This window comes from Haliotis rufescens, unplaced genomic scaffold, assembly GCF_023055435.1.
Source record: "Haliotis rufescens isolate VD_foot unplaced genomic scaffold, xgHalRufe1.0.p SCAF_16, whole genome shotgun sequence".
In the NCBI taxonomy this organism is placed as follows: domain Eukaryota; kingdom Metazoa; phylum Mollusca; class Gastropoda; order Lepetellida; family Haliotidae; genus Haliotis; species Haliotis rufescens.
The window spans coordinates 6847184-6861314 of record NW_025963846.1 but is presented as its reverse complement, the minus strand read 5'-3'; the positions used below and the strand labels follow the sequence as shown (position 1 = coordinate 6861314).

The window sequence follows — 14131 nt, the reverse complement described above, 5'->3', positions numbered from 1 at the left end:
CTAACATGATCGGGTGGTCAGGCTCGCTGGTTGGTGCATGGCATCGTTTCCCAACGGTGTGGCTCGATGCTCACGATGTCAATCACTGGATTGTCTGGCCCAGACTCGATTATTTATCGCTGGAATATTGCTGAGTGCGACGTTAAACAACAAACAAACAAACAAACATCACAGACTTACGGGATGAACATCATTGGTGTATATATTACATCAGATAAATACGGGAGGAAGACTTTGCATTTCGATTCATGACAGGTACGGGATAAGAACGTGTATCTGGTTGCTGACAGAGATGCAGGATGATCATCTCTAATGCATCTGATTGATGACATAGATACAGGGTAGACACTTCTTGTCATATGACGTAACATTAGCGACGCCAACAACTGATCTTTCAGCAGGAGATGACAGCCATTTGTCTGGACCAAGCTTCATAATAAGAACCAATCTGGATTTGAACACACAGACACCGACTCCTGGCACGAGTAAGGGAAGTAATTCTTCACAACTGGTGGAGTTTCCTTGTCCGGAGGATTGTAGGGGGTGGGATTGCAGACATTGAGGACAATGAAATTACTGAAAATCCAAGAGTGACAAAATATAGGCTTTTATTTACATATTAACAATATCAGAGAATATGGAAATATAATATTTACATGGTAATGTACATTTCCTAAACAAGCATCACATTAAATCTGAGACAGATTGGAACTTCTATTACTGTTTCTCGAATCTGTCTGGAGGCACGGAGACAGTGTTGCTGTGACACCCACCCTCCAAACAGTCTCATCGCTGCTGTATCATAATGAGAAGGTGATAAAACCAAAACTTTCAAAATGAAAGTAAAATGGATAATCATTGATGCCATGCTTCCAATCGCAATCATCACGATTACGGATCTGCTCAGAATGTTATGGCGCTGAGAAACCTTAATAATGTCAAACAGGGATTCGAACCCACAATTATACGTTTCTGGCATGCATAATGAGCGTCAATCTGCACAGCGAATCGAGCCACCCTCTGTTGGGGCCCAGTTCCACTTAACGATCTCAGCACTTTAAATACATGTACCATAATGTTAAACTTGAGCCTGCGATTACTTCCCTGGAGCAGAGGAGTATAACTAAGAGCCGTTAACCTACAATAAAACTACCAATGTCCTTCATTTATGAAGGGGTACATAACCGTATATATTAACAAGTAATTTGGGTCATCAAAGGTGAATCAGAGCCAGAAAGTGTAGCAGGCGTTTCGATTTATTGCAGAAATAATGGATTCGAACCCACCCTTATTCTAGGCATCAAAGGGACAAAACACTGCATGTAGAGTGGTTGCCCCAAAGACTCCTGCGCAAGTTGTTTCCTAAAATATCAAGGATACTTTCAACATGAAACAGGATTGTTGTCGAAAGTTTACGGAAGGTCGTCACAAACAAAAGCAAGAGAGAAGTAATCCGAAAACCAATTATTATATTCTTTCTGAGCAGAGACGTATATATGTGTATGTGGTTTCTGTTCTAGATCTAAGATATGTAAAACATTGCTCTGCGAACTGCATACATTTCTAAACGAAGCCTTTCTCTCCGGATCAAAACCGATGCGGTCAGTGATTGCTACTCTCCTGTCGATAAAATGATGATGGCTGAACTATATCTTAATTATATCCGAGTATTGTGGAGAATGACTAGAATGGACGTTTACGATGGCGGTAGCGTTGTCAACCCACCCTATGGACGACGTCGTTTTGAAGTAACGCAATCATAAGCATTGCACACCTTATATGGTCAGTAGGTTTGTCTGGTGGGTATATTGACGCTACCAGGTGTCAAGATTCTCATGTATGTCCCTGTCACTCGGAGATATGAGTATGTTCGGATTGTATAGGCAGGTCATAACATATATGTATATATTGGTACAAGTTCAGGTTTTACTTCGCATGCGCGGAGTTTTCCTCATATTCGGGGGAACTGCGCATGATTTCCTCGTACGATGGTGGTTTGTCAAGCTCCAACGTGACCACGTCATATGGAGGAGGTCGGCAAACATCGGGCATGTCCGGAGACAGGCCAGGATTCGCGGAATCTGGAAGGGGAGAATATGTCATGTTTACATGAATCCTTTTATGAATAACATCTTCTTTATTCTTTGGTTCGGCGTTTCAGGACAACTTCTTGCGGGTGAATACATCTTTACTTTTTCCTATGTTAAACAGAATACTTTATCGAAACTTTTTTTATATAAGTTGAAATGAAGGCCCTATTTGTCTTGTCAAGTTAAAGGAAAACTGATGCCAATTGAAATATTTTCCAGGTTATTCATTGATTTTTCATATATAATAATAGTTTAATATATAAAGTATGACCTTCATAGAACGTTATAGAGTTTATATCAATTTAACACAACTCGTCACTGTCATAATGGGATAGGCGTGACCCAGTGATCTGAGGCCCATCGCAGAGCAGAGAATTCCCTGATCGTAGACACGAGTGAGTGTGTGAGTAATGGTTGCCTAACGCCGCATTAACAATCTTGCAGCTATTCGACACGATATATCGTAGGCACGAATCCCATATTTACCCTGATTGTGATCCTACACCCAAATGGTAAACGAATACGACCTGTATCTCAAATAATACAATTGACCAGAGTTTGATGTTGTTGTACAGTGAAGCCCCCTTAGTCTGGACCTCGTTTATTCGGAAACTCCAGCATTCCGGACCACTATCATTGGGAACATCTACAGGTATGCCAAGCTCCGTTTAAGGATACCGCACAAGTAACGGGACATTCGTGACAAATAGCGTCCGTGCTGAGTATCACGAATGCCCCGTTACTTGTGTGGTATCTCACTTAAAATACAGCATCATAGTAACCATATACTGCGTAATCAGATATAAAATACTGCCTGAAATTAAAGTTAAATTAATAATAAATAAAAAAATTTTAAAATACAACACAAATATGCTACACAGAAATGTCATAGATTTTGTTTGCCCATCTCTCTAAAAATGTCAGTATTAATGAGTTGAGTAATATAGAATAACCTACTCGAAACGCGGCATTCCGGATTAACTGTCCCTCGTGAATGAATGCTGAAAGTTCCTCGCCAAAGGCTAGGGATTAACACCATTCCTTTACTCGGGGCAGATAATCCGATATTCCTCTGAGCTCGTAGGTTATTCTCTAATTACTAGGCATGATTCGTTAATCCGGACGATTTAGTTTAAACTGTCCGTCCGGATTAACGCGGTTATCGCTGTAAGTGTATGTCGATACTGTTTGTAATCTTACCGGTATGGAAAACTGTCGGCGTCAGTACTGTAGTGCGGAGGATGTGTCGAGACCTGGCTTGCGATCTGGCACAGAAGCAGCACGTCAACACGACGACGACAACGATGACAACGACAGCCCCTGCTACGCAGCCAATCACCAGCTCCAGACTACACACATGCCATTGTATTTAGACAGGATCAGAAGTTCAAAACAAACACATGTTAAATAGTAAAAACTCATTGGTCAGGACCTATTAGTCCGGAAACTCGGCTGTCTTGACGATTCTGTTAAAACGTCAACACGTATGGAAATTATCATCCCAAAATGGCTTCTACTTGGATATCGCTTGAGTGAAATCAAATGGTATCACCAAGGAGGTATCGCTGCAAATGAAATTGCAAAACAAACCTTGCTGGCCATTGTGACATCATCCGTTACCATGGCATCACAATCAAATGACGTCACAAATAACTCTGTCAATGACGCTGGTTAGCTGTACAGTGTACATTCAGTACTGGCTATTACTGTTTGGAAACTGAAAAGGGTTGGAAGCATCATTTTGGATGATAAATAGAATTTCGCCCTCGTGTTATTTGATATACAAAATAACAATACTTGTCGATTAAAGTATAAAACTTCCCGGCAAATTTCGGAGTTTTAAACTTTCATCGCTGAGTGTTGTTACATTTGATATGATCTAAATTCTACCTTGAATTTGTAAAATACTCGATTCTGATTGGTTAATCAGAGGCTATTAAATCACAATAAACCCTCTCTGATTGAAGCAGCTGGTTTGACGGCCGCCAAACCGTGGGAGCTAAAAATCATAGAATAGTGTAACTTTTTTCAGTCATTGTCGGTAGGTATATTTAAATATTTATATCTACAATTACAGGTGACAAAATGCAAAGTTGCGATTATTGCAATATTCATAGGATGTATGGCAGTACATAGAACAGAAATCTACAAAGAGAATGTATTTTAAGTTTTGGGGACAACAGAGAGCTTGGAATTTGTCGCCTTTCTATATACGACTGTGACGTAATTTCGTTTGCGTCACAATGAGCAATATAAGGTCATAATACACGCGCGGTGTAGAACGAAAACTTTGCAAAGCTTGCTTAGTTTTCTTAAGGATGTCCACTTCATGTTAGCGTACGACGTTGCCGTGCTTATATGCTTTCACTGCCAGATCTATGTTCGTGTGAAGTATTAGGGTGTAAACAAACTGCTTGAGCATGCACAGTCCAATATTTTGTTTACAGGCTGTTGTCGGTGATTCCGTAATTCAGATCGATAACCCACTCAAAACACTGGACTCAACCCATGCCCCTTCACTCAATAATATTTGCTAACACCAAAGAGTTCGCGCTTTATTTAGTCATGGTAGAATGGAGACAAACATACCGTGTTTTCAATATAGAGCCAGGTTACCTGTAGTTTTAACTGCGGTTAGTTTAACATTTGAAACCTCACGCTGCGCGTTTGGTTCCAAATTCAATTGCGCGCGGTTAAATCTACAGGAAACCTAGGTATACATTGAAAACACACTCCGGCGCAGTGGTGACTTAGCATAACACCACTTCCACAGGCTAATTTGCATATCACGTGACCTGACTTTTCTCTTGTTTGTAAACAAACGCGCTTTTTCAGAAATGAGAATAGAAAGGACTAATGCAAGTATTTGGAGGCATATTACACATTGTTTTGCATAATTATATAGATATGCTACTACAAATGCGACAGTGAGTTGCATGACAATAAATATTTACACGTCAAAGTGACCGTATCGCTAGCTCTCCGTAGGTCTTCGATGACAACACGTGGAGCCGTACAACCAATGTAAACATAGGGTAACTACGCAAATGGAAATAGCTTTTCACGATTTAGGATATGTTCTCAATGAAAGTTAACCTTTCTATGATATATGTTTATATAAATATGTAGAATTATCCAAAATGAAACAGATGAAGGATATATCCAATATCTTGAATGGACGGTGTAAGATGTGACGAATCGCCACATGGCGCTGGCCTTTGGCAGAGGTACTATGCTGGTCGCATGGAGCTCTGGGTTGGAGAGCGTATTGAAAAAACAGTAAGTTTATCTCCCAAATATAAAATAGACTCGAAGGTGATATTAAATCGACCTTGAATCAATAGTTCGTTAATTGGGATATTCGGGAAACCTGAAGAATGTACTGTGAAATCTTACACATGAAATACTTACGGGAGTGACGGACAACACACGTTCTTGCTGACGTCACCGCAGCATCCATGACGACAGTACTTAAACTTGATGCTGCTCCCGAATATGTCGTCAAAGGCGTGGAATGGGCACAGGTCACCAGAAACTGCTGGAACGATATTAACATAGGAGTCGGATGTCACAGTGCTTGGTCACTAATTATAACGTCTGACTACATAAGTGAGTACGCCGCTCAACGTTGCAGCTGTACGACGGCAGGGCCTTCCTATGATGATGCTATTTATATATTTGATGTGAGGAGATATTGGTTTAATGTCCTGTTCAAGATTAATGCTTTGTTTGTTTGTTTGTTGTTTAAGGCCACACTCAGCAATATTCCAGCTATATGATGGCGGTCTGTAAATAATCGAGTCTGGACCAGACAATCCAGTGATTGACAACATGAGCATAGATCTACGCAATTGGGATCGATGACATGCATCAACCAGGTCAGCGAGCCTGAGCACCCGATCCCGTTAGTCGCCTCTTACGACAAGTATAGTCACCTTTTACAGCAAGCATGGGTTGCTGAAGACCTATTCTATCTCAGATCTCCACGGGCCTCAAGATTAATGCACTACATATCATTATGCATGTTCGTGTGTGTGTGGCTGCTTGCACTTGTCCGGACTCTATACTGCTAACCTACTGAGATACTCTTCAGCAGTTTAACATGAATACACAATCAGACAAAGTACACTGACTCCGAGCCGACCAGTACTTGTTTAAGCCCCTTAAAGCCGAGCGACTGGCAGGGTAACAACAAGTACCACTGGTTAACGTATGTTGGTATGACCAGCCAGAAATCGAACCCCCAGCTTCTCATTCTCCGGACAGACGCTCCGTCCACTTGACCACTGAGGTGGTATTTGATCGTGCTCGGGATCAAACCCGGTTATCAGCATAACGTTTAATTACAAGATTGTCTCTCATAAAGATATATCAGTTAATAGGCCACAGAAGCACAGAAGCGAACCCGGGTTTTCGGCGTGACGAGCAAACGCTTTAACCGCTAGGTTACCCGACCGCCCCCGTTTTCATTTGAAGAGATCTAGGCTATAATATAATGTCAGTGCGTAAGTGTGTGCATGCGTGTGTTCGTCCGACGTGCGCGTGTGTCTGTGTGCATGCGTGTATTTTGCTTTAGTGGTATTATTTCAATAAATGTTTAATTTGTCTAAAAAAAATGCATGGGTGCAGAATTGCGGCCCTTACATGTTGGAGGTGAGGTGAGGTGAAATTGGGTTTAACGTCGCGTCCAAGATTATTGCACTTATATAGCGACGTGCATGCACGTGTATGTGTGTGTGTGGCTGCTTGTACTAGTCCGGACTGATGCCGATTTATAGTGCTAGCTCACTGAGATACAATGCCGCAGTTTAACATGAATACCCCACTCAGACACAGTATACTGACTCCGAGCCGACCAGTCCTTGTTTTAGCCCCTTAATGCCGAGCGCCAGACAGGGTAACAACAAGTACAATCTTTTAACGTCTTTTTGTATGACGCGGCCCGGGATTGAACCCTGGACCTTCCTCTCCGGGCGGACGCTCTACCACAAGACCACGGAGGCGGTCTACATGTTGGAGGATCCGCTGTCCACGGGTTCGAATGCTTGATTATGTTTTATAATGATCAGTAGTTTGTCATGACCAGGACCACACCCGTGCCGGTGTTTTTTTTATCAAAGTGGCCAAAGTCTACACCCTTGAGACTTTGGGTTTGTTCCGCATGGAGCTGACGGGCTGTGACACAACCGATATACCATCAAAGCATCCAAAACCAAACTCACTTTTAAAAAGTTTTATTTTCTAGAATTTGTAATGGTTCGTGATTCCATGGCTTGTGTGAATGACATGTTTAATAGACTCAGCGTAGTGTAGCAATTATTAAGCAGCATATTATAAATAATATCCGAAGAGTATACTGTGTGTGACATCCATAGTGTTGATGACTTACAGAAGCAGTACGCCACTTCAAGATACTGATCAGGTCTATGTCACGTGACTTTTGTCATCGCCAGAAAGACATTCCCTAAACATTGTAGAAAAATGTGTTTTTAGATAAAAAATATATAAATCGTGAAATTCCGTTTACCAATTGGGACAAAATGAAACCCATGGTACATTTATCATCTTGCTTTCATCTGGCATTTATTGATTCATCCTCGGGATAAAAACAAACAAACTACAAAAGACTCTGAATAATGATATATACTGAACTATGTGAACTCTACATATCTATTTGTGGAGAATCAGACCTAACTACATACATCATCGGGGATTTTTAATTCAAAAAGCGGCCCAATTTTCGCCAGCGTCTCTAAAAACAAAGCCGACATGGTCACTGTCAACCCTCTGTCGCCTTTCAGTTCCAGTTAATCTGAAGAATATGTTGATGACCAAGTGGCATGAGCTGGTGGTATCCCCAATAGTCTCTCTTTTCCTGTCTGTCTCTTCATCTTTCTATTTCTCTCGCGCTCTTTTTTATCCCTCTGTTGACGCCCGTCTCCCAAACGAATTTATCTCATTCTTTCTATCACTCTTTTTCTTCTCCCCCCTCTCTCTCTCTCTCTCTCTCTCTCTCTCTCTCTCTCTCTCTCTCTCTCTCTCTCTCTCTCTCTCTCTCTCTCTCTCTCTCTCTCTCTCACCCGTATGCGACCCTGAAAAACAACTGTTCACCCATTTTCCGTTTTGAAAACATTTTTTTAAAACTGTTGTCCCGGCCACTAAGTACGTCATTACCCTAACTGAATGAGCCAGCAGGTGGGTCGCATTATGTGAAGTATTCCTGTTGTTTGTGCCCCCTGCACACCGAGACTTGGCCGGTACTCCCTGGCTTCAATCTAAATGTCACTATCAAAGGCGACCCAGGGGGAACTCACCAGAAATAGCTGTCTACGTTTAAGTCGTCGTTGTGACTGTTTGTATACCTGCTGTGTCTAATCCCCACATTCTCAGAGATCGTACTTGTGTTTGCTGGTAAGGTCGTATAAACGATGCTCTAACCTATTCAGCACTGTTCAGCTGCTCTCGTACTCAATCATAAGGTGCTATAATATTGCGCTTTCCTGTATATCTCATTAATGATGCTCCGTTCTATATTAAGCACTTTGATGGTTCTTATCAACGACGCCCTTCGTTATATTTAACTGTTTTGTTGTTGTTATGAATACTGCTCAATTTCGTTATCTCTTATGAACGAACCTCTACCCTACACTGCACTGGTCAGTTGTTCAAATATTTATTCAGTAGCGGTCCTTAACCAACTGTCACTCTAACAATTATTGATCAATAGGTTTTTAAACAACGTTTCTATTTTTTGGCGTGTGCGTTCAACCTGCCCCCTATCCCTCACACCCCACCACCACCAACCCACCCCATAATACCCCCGCACCCTCCACCCCCCACCCCTCGCATTCTCTCTTCCCTAGCCCTTTATCTTCCCCTTATCACTCTCGTAATGCCAATTTCTTCAACGTATAGTCCGTTATTCAGTGGGTCGTCTCATGCACAATGCACTGTCCAACATTTGACCGTTCAGCATGTCTTTGAAATAAGTCAAGGTTCGGAAGGTCGTATACACGATGACCTAACACACATTCCACTGGTCAGTGGTCAGATATGACCTATTGTTATACGATGCTCGTACAAGCCTGAGCGACCACCCGAGTAGAGTGGGTGTCCCCAGGATGACATCATGTGACCTGCTTGTCCTGGCCATGGAGGTCTTATAGTCCCCGACATAATGACGTTGAATGTACCATTTGGGGGATGAATTAGATAACGGATGTGGTTGACCCAGTGCCCGTGTGTTACAGTGGAAATTATAATGTTTGTGTATGAAGTCGTCAGTTCATTTCAATTATATTGCGACAGATTGACAAAAGTCGTGCATTTGTGTATTTTGGTTTAATACGGCATCATAATGACACGCCGATTACACAAAATTATTAATGAAAATAAATATTAATGAGTGACTAAACCGTGATTGACAGAGTAAGTGAGACAATAGATAGATAAATAAATAAAATAGATGGATGGTTGGACAGACAGACAGACAGACAGACAGACAGGTAGGTAGGTAGGTAGATAGATAGGTAGGTAGGTAGGTAGGTAGATAGGTAGGTAGGTAGGTAGGTAGGTAAGTAGATAGGTAGGTAGGTAGGTAGGTAGGTAGGCAGGCAGGTAGGTAGGTAGGTAGGTAGGTAGGTAGGTAGGTAGGTAGGTAGGTAGGTAGGTAGGTAGGTTAATTAGAATTTTTTAATTTTAACGTGTTAACTACAGCGCCAAACGTTGTATATTACAAAGCGGCTAAGATTGAATATTTTCAAAAAGTGAAATTTTGTTAAAAACGCGTGTGCCTTGTTGAGTCCCATGTGCTGATGATCAACACCCGTGAGACTTCAACAACAATCATGAGAGACATGGCGGCGAGATGGTCGTAAATCAACTCGCATCAACTCTGGCCCCAGGCTCTTCGCCCTACCTGCCCCGAACGCCGTGTGGCAACCTCACCTATTTATATCTACCTTGTGTCATGCCCAGGCATCTATTAACACGATAACGATAGCACCGACCATCTTATCGCGGAATATTATGGTGACTTATGCAAGTGGAAGATTGTAACGATTTAAACCCGAAACTGTAACTGACATTTAAAGTAAGGTTTCTATGTTCAATACTGTCACGTAGTTGCGTAAGTTATGTCTTTTGTCATTTAACAAAATAACACCTTATGTAATTGTATAGGCGTTACGAGCATAATTTCATAACAGTTTGAAAAAGTTGGTTGTCTGGTTTTATTCCTTAAATATGTAATGCGTCGGTATGTGTCATATTAATAGACAAATAATATTTTCTATACCATGACATAGCACAAATCTGTAGATTGTGCGCAGTTCACACCAAAATGAAAATTAAATTTTATATGAAACGTACCGACACCTTATATCAGAAAACATATTTCAAATTTATCAGCGTAAATTGAGAATCTGTCTTGTACTCGCTTTAAATGTTATGGATTATATTTAGTACCCAGTGAGCCCCAGGGGAATAAAGTTCATGTGAAACTTCACATGACTTTGTAAAAAAACATATTTCATATTCTGTCTGCGTAAAATTATAATCTATCTTGTACTCGGGTTAATTAAAAGTGAATTATACTAAGAACTTACCAAGCTCCAGAACGCTACTTATAGCTAGTAGTAATATAGGAAGGTAGTCCATGTTGCCGCCTCACCTGACGCTCTGTCAGTCCCAGCGAGCCCCACCGTGACATTTATGTACATACACTTCACATTACCCGAGGGGAGAGCGCTTGATCAACATTTTACAAACCGGTTTGTAAACAACAGGTTGGGATTGGCCGGCGCGGAGAGAATACTTTTACTGCCAATCAAAAGCAGGGATTTCCGAACCGGTTTCAGTGTGCCGTGATTACGCATCGTCAAGTCACAAGGATTTCCTTGAATTTAGAGTCATTTCCCCTTCGTTTTAAGTCCATATATTTTTAATGTAACCCTTGATCTGTAAGGAGAGAACCACTGTGTCGTCTTTGAGTAGCGGATGTTCAAAAGTGCCATATTGTAAAATAACTATTGTCAAAGTATGACAATGGTATAAAGATATCCTTATTGAGGAAGTAATGATCTGTGGTTAATAATAATAATAATAATAATAATAATAATAATAATAATAATATACAGAAATCATTCTTTTTACGAACAATGGTAGAAAGATAATTTTAAAAGATGGCAATTGTCCACTTTTGTTATAAAGGGTAATATACAGAAATACTTTCTGACACAAAAGTCATGAGGGTCCTATTTATTTCAGGTACAGCTGCAAATCCAGATATTTTTTGTATTTACATTTATGAGCTTATTATATTTTTCTAAAACATGCCTTGCAACAATCTAATGAAGCATAATTATTATCGGGGACAATTTATTTTTTTCGATAAAATCCCCACGAATATCAAATGGTCGGGCCCTAATTGGTCGTTCTCATGAACAGTGCAATGATATGAACATATGAACATAATACGTATAGGAAAAAGGTCACACGAAGTATAAAACGTCAAAGCCAGATAGATAATAGCAGCAATTTTCAACGAAACAGATTCCATTGGTTGTAAATGGCAAGATGATGGTGAAAATTATATGTATGGATCACTGAAAATCAGTGATGACACCAGGCGTTCGCGAAAAGGGTAAGCATGTCCTGCCCTACCGGTAGCACCCGCCACTAACACAAAAAATTTGCATAAAAAATAAAAGATTAAAGAAATTGCAAAATAGTCAATATTCATATAGTTTAATCAAAGGGCAGAGTAAGAAGAATCTAAATCAAGGATAGTCATTATCTATACTTTGTGAATAATGGTATAAAGACATCCGTATCAAAAGGGTCACAATTACATACTTTTAGTAATTTCTTTATCAATAAAAGCACTGAACTAAAAGTAGCCATCAATTATCTGATTATACAGATGAGACACTCCTTGTTCGTTTGATGGTTACTACCATGACTATCATTGTAATTACTTATGTATATTTCCTATCAGCTGACAGATGGTGTATTTCCTGCAGCTAGTCTTCTATATTTAGTGTATGCTTGGTAACAAAGTGACCAGAGAGTTCGTGGCTGTCACCGCAGCAAGGTGTCACGGGGTTAACACGCGTACGACTGGTGACTCAAGGGTCTAATCCAGTGTCGACTCAGTTGAAGTGATGTCGCAGGAAGACAGTCGCTCCGAATTTAGGGTTGTGATTTCCACGTAATAGGCAAGGCATTGGCTGTTAATGTTCCATGAAAACGCGATGGTTCACCGTTGATAAACGTGGATGCCCCTCTAACACGCGGAGTCCTTGTGTAAAGGTCTCCTGTAACTCATCAGAGCAGAATAGGCCCGTTCCCCACAGTAGAGATTCCGGAACAGAATATGTCCCAACTACATCACGCTTATCTGCTAGTTTCTGTTGTTTGTGTATAATTTAACCCCGCACTCAACAATATTCCAGCTATATGACGGCGGTCTGTAAATAATCGAGTCAGGACCAGACAATCCAGTCATTGACATCATGAGCATCGATCCACGCAATTGGGATACGATGACATGCATCAACCAAGTCAGCGTGTCTGACCACCCGATCCCGTTAGTGGCCTGTTAAGACAAGCATAGTCGCCTTTTATGGCAAGCATGGGTTCCTGAAGAACTATTCTACCCCGGATCTTCACAGGTCTGTCGGGGGCACGGGTGGCCCAGTCGTCTAAGGCGCCGCGATTCGCTGTGCAGAGTTGCGTCCCTTGGGCACGCCAGAAACCTATGATTGTGGGTCCGAATCCCGGTTCGCCCCAATTATGTTTCTAGGTTTGTCAGCACCATACCCGTGCTCGTGGGTTTCACCGAAGTGGTAAACGTCTTAGACCTGCATCACTTCGGGCTTTCTTCCCACACTAAGCTGACACGCCGTGATATAACTGGAATAACGTTAAAAGCGGCGTTAAACCCAACACTACCACTCACTCACTCACAGGTCTGTCTGCTGGTAGATACTTCGGAGAAGAATAGGCCCAAAGTACTCAAGGCTTGTCTCTCTGTAGAGATTCCTTAGCATGTTCCTTGGTGTGTCATCGTACGCAGACAGTGTGGATCATCGATCATACTATCAATCACTTTCCTGGTCCAGACACGAGTGAGTGAGTGAGTATGGTTTTACGCCGCTTTTAGCAATATCCAGCAATATCACGGCGGGGGACACCAGAAAAGGGCTTCACACATTGTATTCATGTCGGGAATCGAACCCGGGTCTTCGCCGTGACGAGCGAATACTTTAACCACTAGGCTACCCGACCGCCCCTCCAGACACGATTATTAAAAGGCAGATGTGACACAGATTGCATAGTGATGACAGAGGCGTGAAACTGAATTCACTACGTCATTGATAGCGACACCTTCCCACTGCACGTGACTATACAGGACCTGGAAACACATGGACGCCTCCATCTGCTACACGACACACGTCACGTGAGAGATTGAGACGTATGTGTGTATGCGATCGGGTGTGGTTCTGACAAAATTGGAATCATAAGTGATTCGTTGGTTCTTTATCTCTGAGGAAGATGGTAGCAGAAGATCACTACTAAATAGAATACAATAATTATATGAATAATGCTGTGCACAAATAGTAATGAATACTAATTTTTAAAATGGGCCAAATCCACACTCTAAAGGGAGCTCAGGACGCTACATTAGAACCCCGGACAATGGGTCACTGTGCACTAGACATTCAATTTCATCTCCCTGAGGAGTATACAACCCACAAGCTTTCTGTAAGGTACTAGAAGGTTAACAGTGATTACTATATCATCCTACCGGTTACCCATTAAATGTTGGATGAAAATAGGCAATGTTGGTAATTATTTTTATTTACGGATCGTTGTTTTTTTGCTACAGAAATAATACACTTCTGAGAATGATTTGTCAAATTTATTAGAGGCTGCGCAATATTCAGAGACAACATACAATGCATTTTATCAATTATTAACCTAGAAATGAAAAATACTTGTATTTTGTATGATTTTTTATTAGTGGTTTGTTTTTATCT

The 14131-nt window shown here is 41.2% G+C and overlaps 1 protein-coding gene across 2 annotated transcripts; it reads right to left on the bottom strand.

The window, feature by feature from the left end:
* Nucleotides 1-591: 591 nt before the first annotated feature.
* Nucleotides 592-10826, bottom strand: LOC124134005. Of its 2 annotated transcripts, none has more exons than XM_046498622.2 (4): nt 10697-10826; nt 5502-5628; nt 3291-3439; nt 592-2081 (listed from the first exon to the last, which is right to left on the bottom strand). In XM_046498622.2, exons 1-4 carry the CDS (start codon nt 10746-10748, stop codon nt 1927-1929), a joined length of 483 nt encoding a protein of 160 aa, XP_046354578.1. In that variant the 5' UTR covers nt 10749-10826; the 3' UTR covers nt 592-1926. The 2 variants fall into 2 exon arrangements, with proteins under 2 accessions (XP_046354578.1, XP_046354586.1); XM_046498630.2 differs by having other exon boundaries at nt 5502-5625; nt 10697-10819.
* Between the last annotated feature and the right edge of the window lie 3305 nt (nt 10827-14131).

Excerpts from the sequence above, each read along its gene's own strand:
- LOC124134005 (XM_046498622.2), bottom strand. The coding sequence starts at position 10,748 with ATGGACTACCTTCCTATATTACTACTAGCTATAAGTAGCGTTCTGGAG. Across the intron at positions 3,440-5,501 it reads GTGTGTTGTCCGTCACTCCC|TCTGGAGCTGGTGATTGGCT; the intron begins GTAAGTATTTCA and ends GCATGTGTGTAG. Across the intron at positions 2,082-3,290 it reads GCCGACAGTTTTCCATACCG|ATTCCGCGAATCCTGGCCTG; the intron begins GTAAGATTACAA and ends CTCCCCTTCCAG.